General features: G+C 41.8%; 1 protein-coding gene across 1 annotated transcript in view; it reads left to right on the top strand.

The window, feature by feature from the left end:
- Positions 1-2,851: 2,851 nt before the first annotated feature.
- Positions 2,852-16,107, top strand: part of vav3 (vav guanine nucleotide exchange factor 3) — a gene marked incomplete at its 3' end in the record, with an annotated part of 118,697 nt that continues 105,441 nt past the window's right edge. The window contains 1 exon segment of the mRNA XM_031796458.1: positions 2,852-3,375. Within this exon segment, the coding sequence (XP_031652318.1) occupies positions 3,169-3,375 (207 nt within the window).

Here is a 16,107-nt window from a genome sequence, read left to right as displayed (position 1 = left end):
CTGAATTGCTCTGTTTCACTATTGTATCACTTCACAATTTTAATGGCGGGAAGGCCAGTCTGAAATTGTGAAGTGAAACAAGACAATTGAGTTTAGATCCAGCCTGTGACTCTGACACAACAATGGGGAAGTGGCCTGTACCTTTAAAGGCCCTGTGCAGTCAAAAAATAATTTCCTGTGTTTCATATATTTCCACACAATGCGGTTGGAATAATACTGTGAAATTGTGAAAATTATGATAATGCCCTTTTAGTGTAAGAGTTGTTTGAAAAAGAAAACGCCTACAATTTCAGCCTGTTTTGGTGGCAGGGAGTTTTTGGACTTCCATGGTGACATCACCATGTGGTAAATTAGTTAATAGATCAATAAGAAAGCAGTAGCGGAAGCTAGGCTCCCACGCAAAAAAAGTGTGGTGATAATTGCGTTGTCTGCTCTTTAACCTATTAGTTCATATGCCTTGCGACCGTGATATATAGGCCTAAGGCGGAGACAATAAGAAGACACAGAGGCAGAATAAATTAAACCACACCTTTGTTTCATCACAAACTGGAGAGAAACTTCTGTCCATTGAAGTCCACAAAACATGTTGCATGTAACAAACAGTTACATGACCTACAGCATGGTCAAGCAAGTTCATGTTTCCGGAAATATACTACTAAACAATCGTTGATTTAAAACCACAGTGTTACCTCAAGTCGCAAATAAAACAAGAGCTTCCTCCGCTATTCCAGCACCATTTCAACTTCAATATCATCAAATCACCAATGCTTAGTCTAATAGTGACAACTAAAACCATTTAGTCCAATCAATGTAAGCTAAATATGATATGGCTGTCCATCATTCTAATTTGTGTGTGTGTGCGTGTCTGCTGCGTTCATGCAAGTAGAAAAAAAACGTGTTGACTCACCCTACTTGTAGAGAAACGCCAATGCCATCCTCCTCTCTTTCATGTTGATGAAACGGTCTATCACTCTGTCATACAGTACACATTTTTAGTTTTTGTTGTCCTAGGCTACAGTACCTGGCTAAAATGCTTGCTCGCTAGCCTAACTTCCTTTCATGGGCAACAATGCGCCAAGCCAGCTAGTGAGCATTAGTCTACTACATCTAGCTACATATTGAACTTCCATCATCTCAGGCCAGGGGCACAATTACTTAATTTATTATTGGATCAGAATCCCCATTATAATCATTGGCCAGTACAGAGAATTAAGTAAAACCACAAGTTCAAATCCCTAACTCCATCCATGGCTAATTTAGGAAACGGACCATTTTAGCTAGCTAGCTAGTCACTGGAGGACAACAACACAACGAGACGCAACATTTCAAGTTGTTTCTGTCAATTACATTATGCTCGGGATGTGATTGGAATGAAGCCAGATCCAAACTGGCTTCCAGGACCATTCACAGTTGAGCTCACTCAGTTTAGCTCAATTCTTATTGGCTATTATTTTATACTTTTTTTTATCAAGGGAGGCCAAATGCTCGCTGGCTTCCCTTATATTCAATGCTACGGGCGGCAACAATGTCATACTCTTTTTGACCAGACAGCATAAGGTAGTCTACACATACAGAAAAAGAGGGTTGCAGTTTTGCAAATTGAAGGAAAATGATAAAACACAGAGACGAAAGCTAAATTATTTTATATGTTTGGCATCCATGAATACATGCCACTGTAAGAAAAATAGTTCCAAATCTCTCTGCCAATAACAGCTAATTTTAGCTTTCCCCTCCCCACTCAAACCACTCCCAGACAGTCCAAACAAAATGATTACTTGAGAAATTGCTCTTTGCTAAAAAGCCCTTTTTTGTTTCTTTTTCACCATTTGAATTGAACACAATCACAGTAAGGTACAAATTGTTACACAGAAATGATTTTCTGGGTCACAATTAACAACTGCGTTGGACCTTTAAGGCATAAAACGGAAGGAAAGAGAGCTCTGATGGACATATACAGTAGTAGGTGGTGGACAGACCAAAGCATGTACTAGCCTACGAATAAAACCCCATTCTATGATCCAGACTTTGACCTTCCCCCATTCCAGTATAACGAATCCTCTCATGCACATATATATATTTTTTGTATTTGCTATTCAAATCATTCCCCCCCCACTTTTAATTAATGGATAACAACGGAAGCCATCTGATGCACTGCAGACCACAGCACTGCTAAATGGAGAACATAGATGATCAAACCATAACATATTTATATTTTCATCAGCAGAATCATACAAAGGGTAGTCAAATTTTGCTTTTTGGTATTTACAAGGATCTCCAATAGCTGCTGCAAAAGCATCAGCTACTCTTCCAGGGAAACATAATGTTTATCTTGACGATTATCAAATAAAATGAAATATGTAGGCCTACATAAACCGATTGTGCATTATTGGAGTCTTCATTGAAGCAGCAATAGATTTATTTGACTGATAAAGATGCATTCATCTATTCCTATCAATAATTAATAGACTTTCTCTTTGAGGTCACCAGTGCTGCGACAGACAATTTACATATTTAACCAAATTGAACCAAAATCTGTTTTCGATCAATTTAACAGGCAAAACCCATTCTATTTATGTTAATAATAATAATAATAATTTTATGGAAGTTAATTTTTCTGACTAAAGTTAAGTCATTTAATATTCATCCTGTCCGAATAGACTACGGCTACTTCTAAATCGGTCTTAATAGGCTACAATTTTCCAAACAGCACTTTGTGTTTTTTTTTATTTCTAAGAATGTTCTGAGGTGGGTGACACAATGCTAATATCAATGCAGTAATTAACTCTATGGAACATATGAGTGGAAGCGGAAAAGGAGAGGCGGAGGGTTGGTATGGACGGAGAGAGAACGCGCGCGCAAGAGAGAGAGAGAGATGGAGAGAGGCAGGGAGGGAGAGCGCACGAACAGTGTTGCCGTTACTGTCAGCTGTGGAACGGTTCAGTCATCAATGGACAGGGTACACACGTAGCATAGCCTCTTTCAATGTGCCTTTATTTCTGCTATGAAACGGAGGGAAGTATAATCAAATCCGGTTACCTAGTTTCGCTTTCATCGTTTAAATTGCAGATTGAAATGGAGACAACGTTGTGTTAGCGCGCGCTATTGATTAGACTCCAATAGGCTTTATTCCTTGCGGAATATTTGTTTGATCTCAACCATATATTAACAATGATGGAGTATTGGAGGCAGTGCGCATTATGGCTGATCAACTGCAAGGTGCTACCACCCAACCATCGGGTAACATGGGAGTCCGCCCAGGTATTCGACTTGGCTCAGACACTCCGAGATGGAGTGCTCCTGTGTCAGCTTCTCAACAACCTTCGACCCCAGTCCATCAACCTCAAAGAGATTAATCTCAGACCGCAGATGTCACAGGTAAAATAAGAAACGTGTTTACAATAATTTCATATCAAAAACATTAAACGCTTCAAATACTCTGCTAAACCACAATGCCCATATTTTCACCCATCGAATGGAGTAATCAAAAACATAAAAGACTGCACAGAGGGAGGGAAAACCTGTTGGCAGTTTGAATCACATTAGTTTAACTTAGTTCGCTGTGAACTTGGGAATTGTTTCATATCCTCGAAAGTGTTCTTTTTTTTGTCAACGAGGGAAGTTTCCATTATTTTGATCTCTTAAAGCAAAGCTGTACCGTTATCTGAACCGAGTCAGACCTCGCTTGCCCTCTATGGCAACCAGGCCTCAGAGCATTTCATATGATTCTGTACAAAAATCTGACACTCCATTTAGTATGATATGTTAGGTTTCGATGGTATGGATTCATTTTGGATGTTCATCATCCATTTCGTAGGATATGTTACAAATTACAATTCCTATTATATGTTAAGATTTTGCTAAACGTACAGTATGTTATAGATTTGTAATGTACAATGTTATGAATTTGCAAAAGTATGATATGTTAGGAATTCCAATTTGTTGTGGCTAACATTAGCTAGGGTTAGGGGAAGAGTTAGCTAACAAGCTAAGTAGTTGCAAAGTAGCTAAAATGTAGTGAGTAGTTGAAAAGTTGCTGATGGAATAAAATGCTAAAGTTGATGATATTCAAACCTTTGGGTTGCTAGAGTTTCGCATTATACACCTACCTATACACCCCAACCAATCATCCTCCTTTAGTTTCTGCCTTAATTAACCTTATGTCTTATATAACCATACATATAGTCTATGAGACCAGGCTGTCTATAGGTTATGAGATTCACACATTCAGCTGGAGGTAGAGAGGTTGCTTTGAGTATATGGCTTTATATACATCAACAAAACACTTTCAATCAATTCTTATATTTTCCCCTCCCCCATATTTAGATTTATATTTATTTATATATTTAAATAATCAAATGAATAGCCCCACAAAGGCAGTAAAATTACATGGGCCAACTATCACATTTCTCTGTGACAGTACATGACAGGTTTTGTCTATTTTAAATAAGTGGTAGCTGGTCTTTTCTGTGCTTTCCTTGTTTTCCCTTCCCTGTAACAGAGTTGTTTTTTGATTTGTGCCCTTGCATCTCAACACTTTCATCCTTTCCTATTGATTTATTGTCCCATATTGAGTCAATAGCCAGTACAAAGTACAGGTATATGACAATATATATTATGTGCCTAGCACACAGAAAGGCTAACAGACAAACATACAGTGCCTTGCGAAAGTATTCAGCCCCCTTGAACTTTGCGACATTTTTCCACATTTCAGGCTTCAAACATAAAGATATAAAACTGTATTTTTTGTGAAGAATCAACAACAAGTGGGACACAATCATGAAGTGGAACGACATTTATTGGATATTTCAAACTTTTTTAACAAATCAAAAACTGAAAAATTGGGCGTGCAAAATTATTCATTATTAAGTTAATACTTTGTAGCGCCACCTTTTGCTGCGATTACAGCTGTAAGTCGCTTGGGGTATGTCTCTATCAGTTTTGCACATCGAGAGACTGACATTTCTTCCCATTCCTCCCTGCAAAACAGCTCGAGCTCAGTGAGGTTGGATGGAGAGCATTTGTGAACAGCAGTTTTCAGTTCTTTCCACAGATTCTCGATTGTATTCAGGTCTGGACTTTGACTTGGCCATTCTAACACCTGGATATGTTTATTTTTGAACCATTCCATTGTAGATTTTGCTTTATGTTTTGGATCATTGTCTTGTTGGAAGACAAATCTCCGTCCCAGTCTCAGGTCTTTTGCAGACTCCATCAGGTTTTCTTCCAGAATGGTCCTGTATTTGGCTCCATCCATCTTCCCATCAATTTTAACCATCTTCCCTGTCCCTGCTGAAGAAAAGCAGAGCACCTTCTTCCACATGTTTGGTGTGTCTCCCAGGTGGCTTGTGTCAAACTTTAAACAACACTTTTTATGGATATCTTTAAGAAATGGCTTTCTTCTTGCCACTCTTCCATAAAGGCCAGATTTGTGCAATATACGACTGATTGTTGTCCTATGGACAGAGTCTCCCACCTCAGCTGTAGATCTCTGCAGTTCATCCAGAGTGTTCATGGGCCTCTTGGCTGCATCTCTGATCAGTCTTCTCCTTGTATGAGCTGAAAGTTTAGAGGGACGGCCAGGTCTTGGTAGATTTGCAGTGGTCTGATACTCCTTCCATTTCAATTTTATCGTTTGCACAGTGCTCCTTGGGATGTTTAAAGCTTGGGAAATCTTTTTGTATCCAAATCCGGCTTTAAACTTCTTCACAACAGTATCTCGGACCTGCCTGGTGTGTTCCTTGTTCTTCATGACGCTTTTAACGGACCTCTGAGACTATCACAGTGCAGGTGCATTTATACAGAGACTTGATTACACACAGGTGGATTGTATTTATCATCATTAGTCATTTAGGTCAACATTGGATCATTCAGAGATCCTCACTGAACTTCTGGAGAGAGTTTGCTGCACTGAAAGTAAAGGGGCTGAATAATTTTGCACCCCCAATTTTTCAGTTTTTGATTTGTTAAAAAAGTTTGAAATATCCAATAAATGTTGTTCCACTTCATGATTGTGTCCCACTTGTTGTTGATTCTTCACACAAAATACAGTTTTATATCTTTATGTTTGAAGCCTGAAATGTGGCAAAAGGTCGCAAAGTTCAAGGGGGCCGAATACTTTCGCAAGGCACTGTACATACAGATAGACAGATAGGTAAACAGACAGACATACATACAGATAGACAGATAGGTAGACAGACAGACATACAAACAGATAGACAGATAGGTAGACAGACAGACATACATACAGATAGACAGATATGTAGACAGACAGACATACATACAGATAGACAGATAGGTAGACAGATAGACATACAGACATACATACAGATAGACAGATAGGTACACAGACAGACATACATACAGATAGACAGATAGGTACACAGACAGACATACAGATAGACAGATATGTAAACAGACATACATACAGATAGACATATATGTAGACAGACAAACATACATACAGATAGGTAGACAGACAGACATACATACAGATAGACAGATAGGTAGACAGACAGACATACAGACAGATAGACAGATAGGTAGACAGACAGACATACATACATACATACAGATAGACAGATAGGTAGACAGACAGACATACATACAGATAGACAGATAGGTACACAGACAGACATAAAGACATACATACAGATAGACAGAGATGTAGACAGACAAACATACATACAGATAGACAGATAGGTAGACAGACAGACATACATACAGATAGACAGATAGGTACACAGACAGACATACAGGTAGCGTGACTGCCAGGTACAGGTACAGCTCCCCTGTCTTCTGCGTTATTAAAAACAGAGGCTCCTGCCTCCTGCCACGTGTTCCTCTGCTCTCCTGGTTGTCAAAGACCATCTGCTCCTGTCCTGTCCCACGCCAAGCCTGTCCTGTCACAGCCTGGGTCACACCGAGCATGTCACAGTCTGGCCTGGCTCTGGGCTGGGCTGATTATAATTCTCCTTCACATCACAGCTAAATCTGTGTCTCAATGACAACTCTCAGGGGAGAGAGGGGACGGTTACTCCATGTGACGAGTCTAGACCAACCTTTAGAGCACCTGACTGCCACACACACACACTCCCACAGTCACACACAGGCACACACGCACGCATGCACGCACACACACACTCAGTCATCGCACACTCGAATGAAGCAGCCAATGAGTAAGCTGCTTCACAAACCAACTATCAGTGTATAGCTGACAGACAGATTGCGTGACAGAGTGAGTGCATTCTAAAACAATTCTACAATCCTCATGTCAATATGAATTACTTCTACAATAGACTCGTAATCAAGTTTGTTTTTAAAATGGTCAAAGTCAAGTGGACCATTACATTTGCTATTGTTATTGACATTTTGTATTGCTTTTAGTGCCTCAAACAAATGACCATGTTTGCATGGTGCTTTAAGAGAGGAAACTAGGTTGTGTGTTGGTAAGAAGAGAGGTTGAGCTGTGTATTACTCTCAGGGTTAGACAAGGCCAACGGCTACAATTATTGATCGAGAGAAGATCATTATTTGCCAGCATCCGCTCTAAGTCATGACATAATGGCACACTATGTAGCAGGCACATTGGATGTGTCCTATGCTTACCCATTGTAACACTATGTTATTTTTAGACATGGCTTGATGCCATCTTGGATTAGTCATTATGATTCAATGAGGATGATACATACAAAAGTGTAAGCACCTACATCACGTACATCACTGAAGCAAATACGATTCATATTTACAATTCTGCTCAGCCTACTTTCTCTTGATATAATATTTCAGATATAATATTTCTGTCCTTAGGCTTAACACACTACTAGTGTGCTACACCCATTCACACAGCATGCTAAGGAGACCAATTTCCTTTGGTTGTACATCACTATCCAACAACAGAAACTGGAGGGGAAATTTCAAAAAGCCCCTCCACAACTTTCTATCTGCGTCCGAAATTGAACCTTACTCCCTATATGGTGTATGACTTTTCACCAGGGCCCATTCAGAATTAGTACACTAAATATGGAATAGGGTGCTATTTGGGAAGCACCCACTGCCCCCAGCCCTCAGTGCTCCATGGAGGTGTCATTTACATAACGGAGGGTTGGTTGAGATGCATGAATACCACAGTGAATAATTAATTAATACACAGTGGCAGTAGCTATTTTATCATTGGTCCATTTACAAACACATGGGACGCTAGGCCTCCCCTCATCCAGTGGGACCCTGGGGACCGCTGAGAGACCCAGACAAAGGCTTAGAGCGCCCAGAGCACAAAGGACCTGTCTGGTGCACAGAGCCATATCAAAGACCCCTCTCTGAACACAGGGGCCTGGACCCTCAAAGCAGCGGGCCTCGTGGCTGTATTAGACGCGTAATTAAAGCACAAGTCATCAGCTCCCCTGGAGACTTAGTTGTCCAGCAGTGATGGCAGCAGTGGGGTTGGCAAGAGGGAAGTAGTGGAGTGTGTAGTGTGTGTCTCTCTGATGTGAAGTGTGCTAACAGCGTGTCTCTCTGATGTGAAGTGTGCTAACAGTGCGTGTCTCTCTGATGTGAAGTGTGCTAACAGTGTGTCTCTCTGATGTGAAGTGTGCTAACAGTGTGTGTCTCTGATGTGAAGTGTGCTAACAGTGCGTGTCTCTCTGATGTGAAGTTTGCTAATAGCGTGTCTCTCTGATGTGAAGTGTGCTAACAGTGTGTCTCTCTGATGTGAAGTGTGCTAACAGTGCATGTCTCTCTGATGTGAAGTGTGCTAACAGCGTGTCTCTCTGATGTGAAGTGTGCTAACAGCGTGTATCTCTGATGTGAAGTGTGCTAACAGCGTGTGTTTCTGATGTGAAGTGTGCTAACAGTGTGTCTCTCTGATGTGAAGTGTGCTAACAGCATGTCTCTCTGATGTGAAGTGTGCTAACAGTGTGTGACACTGATGTGAAGTGTGCTAACAGCATCTGTGTCTGATGTGAAGTGTACTAACAGTGTGTGACTCTGATGTGAAGTGTGCTAACAGCGTGTCTCTCTGATGTGAAGTGTGCTAACAGTGTGTGACTCTGATGTGAAGTTTGCTAACAGCGTGTGTCTCTGATGTGAAGTGTGCTAACAGTGCGTGTCTCTCTGATGTGAAGTGTGCTAACAGCGTGTCTCTCTGATGTGAAGTGTGCTAACAGTGTGTGACTCTGATGTGAAGTGTGCTAACAGCGTGTCTCTCTGATGTGAAGTGTGCTAACAGCATCTGTGTCTGATGTGAAGTGTGCCAGCAGCGTGTGTCTCTGATGTGAAGTGTGCTAACAGCGTGTGTCTCTGATGTGAGGTGTGCTAACAGCGTGTCTCTCTGATGTGAAGGGTGCTAACAGCATGTGTCTCTGATGTGAAGTGTGCTAACAGCGTGTCTCTCTGATGTGAAGTGTGCTAACAGCGTGTCTCTCTGATGTGAAGTGTGCTAACAGCGTGTGTCTCTGATGTGAAGTGTGCTAACAGCGTGTGTCTCTCTGATGTTAAGTGTGCTAACAGCGTGTGACTCTGATGTGAAGTGTGCTAACAGCGTGTCACTCTGATATGAGGTGTGCTATCAGCGTGTCTCTCTGATGTTAAGTGTGCTAACAGCGTGTGACTCTGATGTGAAGTGTGCTAACAGCGTGTGACTCTGATGTGAAGTGTGCTAACAGCGTGTCTCTCTGATGTGAAGTGTGCTAACAGCGTGTCTCTCTGATGTGAAGTGTCCTAACAGTGTGTGACTCTGATGTGAAGTGTGCTAACAGCGTGTCTCTCTGATGTGAAGTGTGCTAACAGCATCTGTGTCTGATGTGAAGTGTGCTAACAGCGTGTGTCTCTGATGTGAAGTGTGCTAACAGCGTTTGTCTCTGATGTGAAGTGTGCTAACAGCGTGTCTCTCTGATGTGAAGTGTGCTAACAGCATGTGTCTCTGATGTGAAGTGTGCTAACAGCGTGTCTCTCTGATGTGAAGTGTGCTAACAGCATGTCTCTCTGATGTGAAGTGTGCTAACAGCGTGTGACTTTTGAGCTGCTGTGTTCAGTCAAAACCAACATCCAGTTGTTGTTGTTTTCTCAGGGTAAGACAAGTTATGTAGTAACAGTTATGCAGTACAAATACACCTAGAAATCGACTCAAACATTTCTTGTGACAGGATTTTCCTTGAACCTGGAAACATTTTGACTGGGCCCTGTCTTTCAAGAGATACGAATAATGAAAGCTAGAGATAAATTAAATGGATATGAGGGGTATTGGCCTTCTTCGTTCTCCATAAAATCCACAAGGTCACAAGTTCTAAGGAAAGGAGAAGTGTAAATCTGATATCCACAGAATAGCTTGGATGCTGTTGTAGTATTTTCTCATGGGAGTGTGTCTACTTGTGAGAGGAACGTGCAACAGGTGCAGCAGGAGTGAGTTAAAAGAGAGAGTGAGTTTTTTTTTTAGGTATGTGTTTATCTCTGTGTGTGTGGATGTTACAACACGGTAGTATGAAAGTGTCAACTGAGAGGAAGTGTAGATGGGCAAATGGCTGCTGAGACTGTTATGCTCTAGAGTCTAGACCAAAAGGTTTTGTAAGCTGTGGTTTGGTTTCAGTATTAGCTGCACAACGTGGCTTATACGTGAATGCACACAATGCATCGGCAGCAGCAGTAGTACATATAGGCTTCTTTCTAAAAGACTGTCTCTGAGCTTTGGCACACTAAGGAAGTGAGGAGACGGAATAGAGGAAGGAAGTGAAACTTGACATGCCTGAGCCAAACCCATTCTGTCTAAAAAAACACACAGAAGCAACCTGACTTAGTACATGACAAAGCTTCAGAGTTCCCATTTAAGTAAGAACATTACTTCAAGAGGTGGAGAGAAGAGAGGGGGGCGGGAGAGAAAGAGATAGAGCGGAAATGGAAAGAGTAAAGAGAATTGTCAGTGTTGGGACACTTTGATGATGTCATCATTACTGATTTTGTTCCGAATGACTCAGAATTCTCCTAATCGTCCAAGTTCTGCATTCACCTGTATTTCCCTTGCTGGAATAGATTTAGATGTTTTGGGAAATTGTATTCTATGATAGTGGTGGAAAAAGTACTCAATTGTCAAAATACCATAATAGAGTCCTATAGGGCGGCGCACAATTGGCCCAGCATGGTCCGGGTTAGGGGAGGGTTTGGCCTGGGGGGGCTTTACTTGGCTCATCGCGCTCTAGCGACTCGTTGTGGCGGGCCGGGCATCTGCAGGCTGACCCCGGTCGTCAGTTGAACGGTGTTTCCTCTGACACATTGGTGCGGCTGGCTTCCGGGTTAAGCGGGCAGGTCTAAAGAAGAGTAGTTAGGCGGGTCATGTTACGGAGAACACATGGCTCGACCCTCACCTCTTCCGAGCCCTTTGGGGAGTTGCAGCGATGAGACACGATCGTAATTGGATTGCAATTGGATATAATGAAATTGGGGAGATAAAAAATACACAATGTATTTTTTACCCCAAAAATACAAAATAGATTAAAAACATTCTATAAAATTTGTAGAGTAAAAGTCAAAGTCACCCATTAAAATACTACATGAATACAAGTTTAAAAGTATCTTGTTTTAAATGTAGTTAAGTACAGTGGTGGAAAAAGTACTCATTCTTGAGTCAACGTAAAAAGTACAACACTCAATCAAATTCCTTGTAATAAGCAAACCAGGGGGCACACTTTTCTTGTTTATTTAATTTACAGACAGTGAGGGGCTCATTCCAACACTCAGACATAATTTACAAGTGCAGTATTTGTAACAAGGGAGTCAGCCGGATCAGAGGCATTAGGGATGACAGTGTGTTATATTGATAGGTGTGTGATTTGGACCATATTGCTGAGGTGGCATATGGTAGAGAAATTAACATTCAATACTCTTTCAAAAGCTCTGGTGGACATTCATGCAGTCAGCATACCAATTGCGCACTCCCTCAATACTGGAGACATCTGTGGCATTGTGTTGTGTGACAAAACTGCACATTTTAGAGTGGCCTTTTATTGTCCCCAGCACAAGGTGCATATGTGTTATGATCATGCTGTTTAATCAGCTTCTTGATATGCCACACCTGTCAGGTATATGGATTATCTTGGCAAAGGAGAAATGCTCACTAATAAGGTTGTTAACAAATTTGTTCACAACATTAGAGAGAAATAAGCTTTTTTTTGCATATGGAAAATTTAAGGGATCTTTTATTTCAGTGCATGAAACATGGGACCAGCATGGTATATGGCCAATATACTACGGCTAAGGGCTACTCATGCACAACGCAACACGCAGTGACTGGACACAACCCTTAGCCATGGTATATTGGCCGTATATCACATTCCCCCAAGGTGCCTTATTGCTTATAAACTGGATGCCAATGTAATTAGAGCAGTAAAAACCCTATTCCGTGTTTTGTCATACTCGTGGTAAATGGTCTGATATACCACATCTGTGAGCCTATCAGCATTCAGGGCTTAAACCACCCAGTTTATAATATAGAATATGTACCTCTGCAGAGCGCCAGTCAATTTTTTTTGAATACTATATGAGGAATTATGTCATTACATTTTATGATTTTCAAAAAGGAAGAGAGTCTGATCTCCAATCAATGTTTATTGCGTTTTTTTGACCTACCAGACTGCTTCATTTCATCAGTATTGTTGTAAGTGCTTTCTGAGAGCTTTTTCGTCAATACTGACATAGTTACATTGAAAACAATGGCCATTGATGATAGCGTTTAACTCTATTTAAATCCATGTCTAATACGAATCGGATGGGAACAACACAAAATGAAACACATGAACGTCAATGTCCCCATTTGTTATATGTTAACACAGCTTTTTATTTCTTTGTCCTTGTCATTGTCTTATTAGATATCAGACTCGTTATTCATGAAGTGTCTCAGAGTGCTGATCCAGGATCAGCTCTCCCCTGTCCATGTAATCTTCTTCAATATGTCCTAAGAGGCTAAACTGATCCTAGATCAATACTCCCACTCTGAGATGTCCAGATGATGCACTCGAGGGAGAGATGTTTCTGTAGCCTGCAGCACCACTGCAACCTTTACTGTTCATCCAATCTCCAGTGGAGCATTGAAAACCTCCAGCCAAATTAAATGGACATTATTTTCTACCCGGCTAAAAATAGATAGAGCAGTCAGTCAGTCAGGCAGTCAGTAATGATAATGCTTAAAGCAAAGAGCACTTGGCCTTGCAGTGTGTAGCCTAGTGTTTCAGTGGTGTACTGTATTAACAATATGTATTTCATATCATGTTTCTCCACTAAGTGTGAATGAGGATGTCTAATGCTTCTCATGCTGTGTAATAGTGGGTATTGGTGATACTTGGTCATCTCTGCTGAGCTCTATTTAAATACTGTATGTCTATTTTCATTGTCTTTTTTCGGAAAGTATTCAGACCCCTTGACTTTTTCCACATTTTGTTACATTACAGCCTTATTCTAAAATGAAACAATAAAATAAATCGTATCAATCCATACACAATACCCCATAATGACAAAGCAAAAACTGGTTTTTCGATTTTATGGGGCAAATTTATGAGAAGATTTACATAAACATTTACATAAATATTTAGACCCTTTACTCAGTACTTTGTTGAAGCACCTTTGGCAGCGATTTCAGCCTCAAGTCTTCTTCTTCTTGGGTATGACACTACAAGCTTGGTACACCTGTATTTTGAGACTTTCTCCCATTTTTCTCTGCTGCTCCTCTCAAGCTCTGTCAGGTTGAATGGGGAGCGATGCGGCACATCTACTTTCAAGGCTTTTCAGAGATGTTAGATCGGGTTCAAGTCCGGGCTCTGTCTGGGCTACTCAAGGACATTCAGAGACTTGTCTCGAAGCCACTCCTGCATTATCTTGGTTGTGTGCTTAGGGTTGTTGTCCTGTTGGAATGTGAACCTTCGACCCAGTCTGAGGCCCTGAGCTCTCTGGAGCAGGTTTTCATCAAGGATCTCTCTGTACTTTACTCCGTTCATCTTTCCCTCAATCCTGACTTGTCTCCCAGTCCCTGTCACTGAAAAACATCCCCACAGCATGATGCTGCCACCACCATGCTTCTCTGTAGGGACGGTGCCAGGTTTCCTCCAGATGTGACGCTTTGCATTCAGGCCAAAGAGTTGAATCTTGGTTTCATCAGACCAGAGAATCTTGTTTCTCATGGTCTGAGAGTCCTTTAGGTGTCTTTTGGCAAACTCCAAGCGGGCTGTCATGTCATTTTACGGAGGAGTGGCTTCTGCCTGGCCACTCTTCCATAAAGGCCTGATTGGTGGAGTGCTGCAGAGATGGTTGTCCTTCCGGAAGGGACTCCCATCTCCACAGAGGAACTCTGGAGCTCTGTCAGAGTGACCATCAGGTTCTTGGTCACCTCCCTCCTTCTCCCCCAATTGCTCAGTTTAGCCGGGAAGCCAGCTCTAGGAAGAATCTTGGTGGTTCCAAACTTCTTCCATTTAAGAATGATGGAGGCCACTCTGTTCTTGGGGACCTTCAATGCTGCAGAATATTTGTTTTACCTTCCCCAGATCTGTGCCTCGAGACAATCCTGTCTCAGAGCTCTATGGACAATTCCTTTGACCTCATGTCTTGTTTTTTGCTCTGACATGCACTGTCAACTGTGGGACCTTATGTCTGTGCCATTCCAAATCATGTCCAATTTATTACATTTACCACCAATCAAGTTGTAGAAACAGGATGCACCTGAGCTCAATTTTGAGTCTCATAGCAAAGTGTCTGAATACTTATGTAAATAAGGTATGTCTGATTTTTATTTTTAATACATTTGCAAAATGTTCTAAAAACCTGCATTCCCTTTGTCATTCTGGGGTATTGTGTGTAGATTGATGAGGAAAACATCCAATTTAATCCATTTTAGAATAAGGCTGTAACATAACAAAATGTTGAAAAAGTCAAGGCGTCTGATTACTTTCCAAATGTACTGTATATCCCCGTGGTGGAGAAGAGTGTTAATAATTACATACAGAAGCACACTATGGTACGCTCGCACAGACACACATGAACACAGGATCAGACACCAGTTGACCTGTCTTACACACCCTCTGCAGCTGGAAACCACATTTATGATATTTTACTGGATAAGGAGGAGGAGGGGAGGGGGAGTGAGGGGACAAATAGGAGGATGAGATGTGAGGAGTAGGAGGGGGAGGAGGAGGGGCGGACAGACAGTATTCATGCTCCAGTGAGAAGACAAGGGTCGTACGCCTTGCCTCTTTCGAGAGAGGCTGGAGAGGGAGAGCCTTGGATCAGGTCATTACAGCTTATGAGCAGTAAAGGTTTATGTGTCCCCTAACACACACTACTGTGCTGTGAAGCTCTACATACCCTGGCCTGGCCAACACACTACTGTCCTGTGAAGATTTACATACCATGGCCTGGCCAACACACTACTGTCCTGTGAAGATTTACATACCCTGGCCTGGCCAACACACTACTGTCCTGTGAAGATTTACATACCATGGCCTGGCCAACACACTACTGTCCTGTGAAGATTTACATACCATGGCCTGGCCAACACACTACTGTCCTGTGAAGATTTACACACCCTGGCCTGGCCAACACACTACTGTCCTGTGAAGATTTACATACCATGGCCTGGCCAACACACTACTGTCCTGTGAAGATTTACATACCATGGCCAACACACTACTGTCCTGTGAAGATTTACACACCCTGGCCTGGCCAACACACTACTGTCCTGTGAAGATTTACACACCCTGGCCTGGCCAACACACTACTGTCCTGTGAAGATTTACATACCATGGCCTGGCCAACACACTACTGTCCTGTGAAGATTTACATACCATGGCCTGGCCAACACACTACTGTCCTGTGAAGATTTACATACCATGGCCAACACACTACTGTCCTGTGAAGATTTACACACCCTGGCCTGGCCAACACACTACTGTCCTGTGAAGATTTACACACCCTGGCCTGGCCAACACACTACTGTCCTGTGAAGATTTACATACCATGGCCTGGCCAACACACTACTGTCCTGTGAAGATTTACATACCATGGCCAACACACTACTGTCCTGTGAAGATTTACACACCCTGGCCTGGCCAACACACTACTATCCTGTGAAGATTTACA

The sequence above is a fragment of the Oncorhynchus kisutch genome, linkage group LG18 (genome assembly GCF_002021735.2).
Source record: "Oncorhynchus kisutch isolate 150728-3 linkage group LG18, Okis_V2, whole genome shotgun sequence".
Taxonomy (NCBI): Eukaryota; Metazoa; Chordata; class Actinopteri; order Salmoniformes; family Salmonidae; genus Oncorhynchus; species Oncorhynchus kisutch.
The sequence above is the reverse complement of the archived record's forward strand: the minus strand, read 5'-3'. Positions and strand labels throughout refer to the sequence as shown.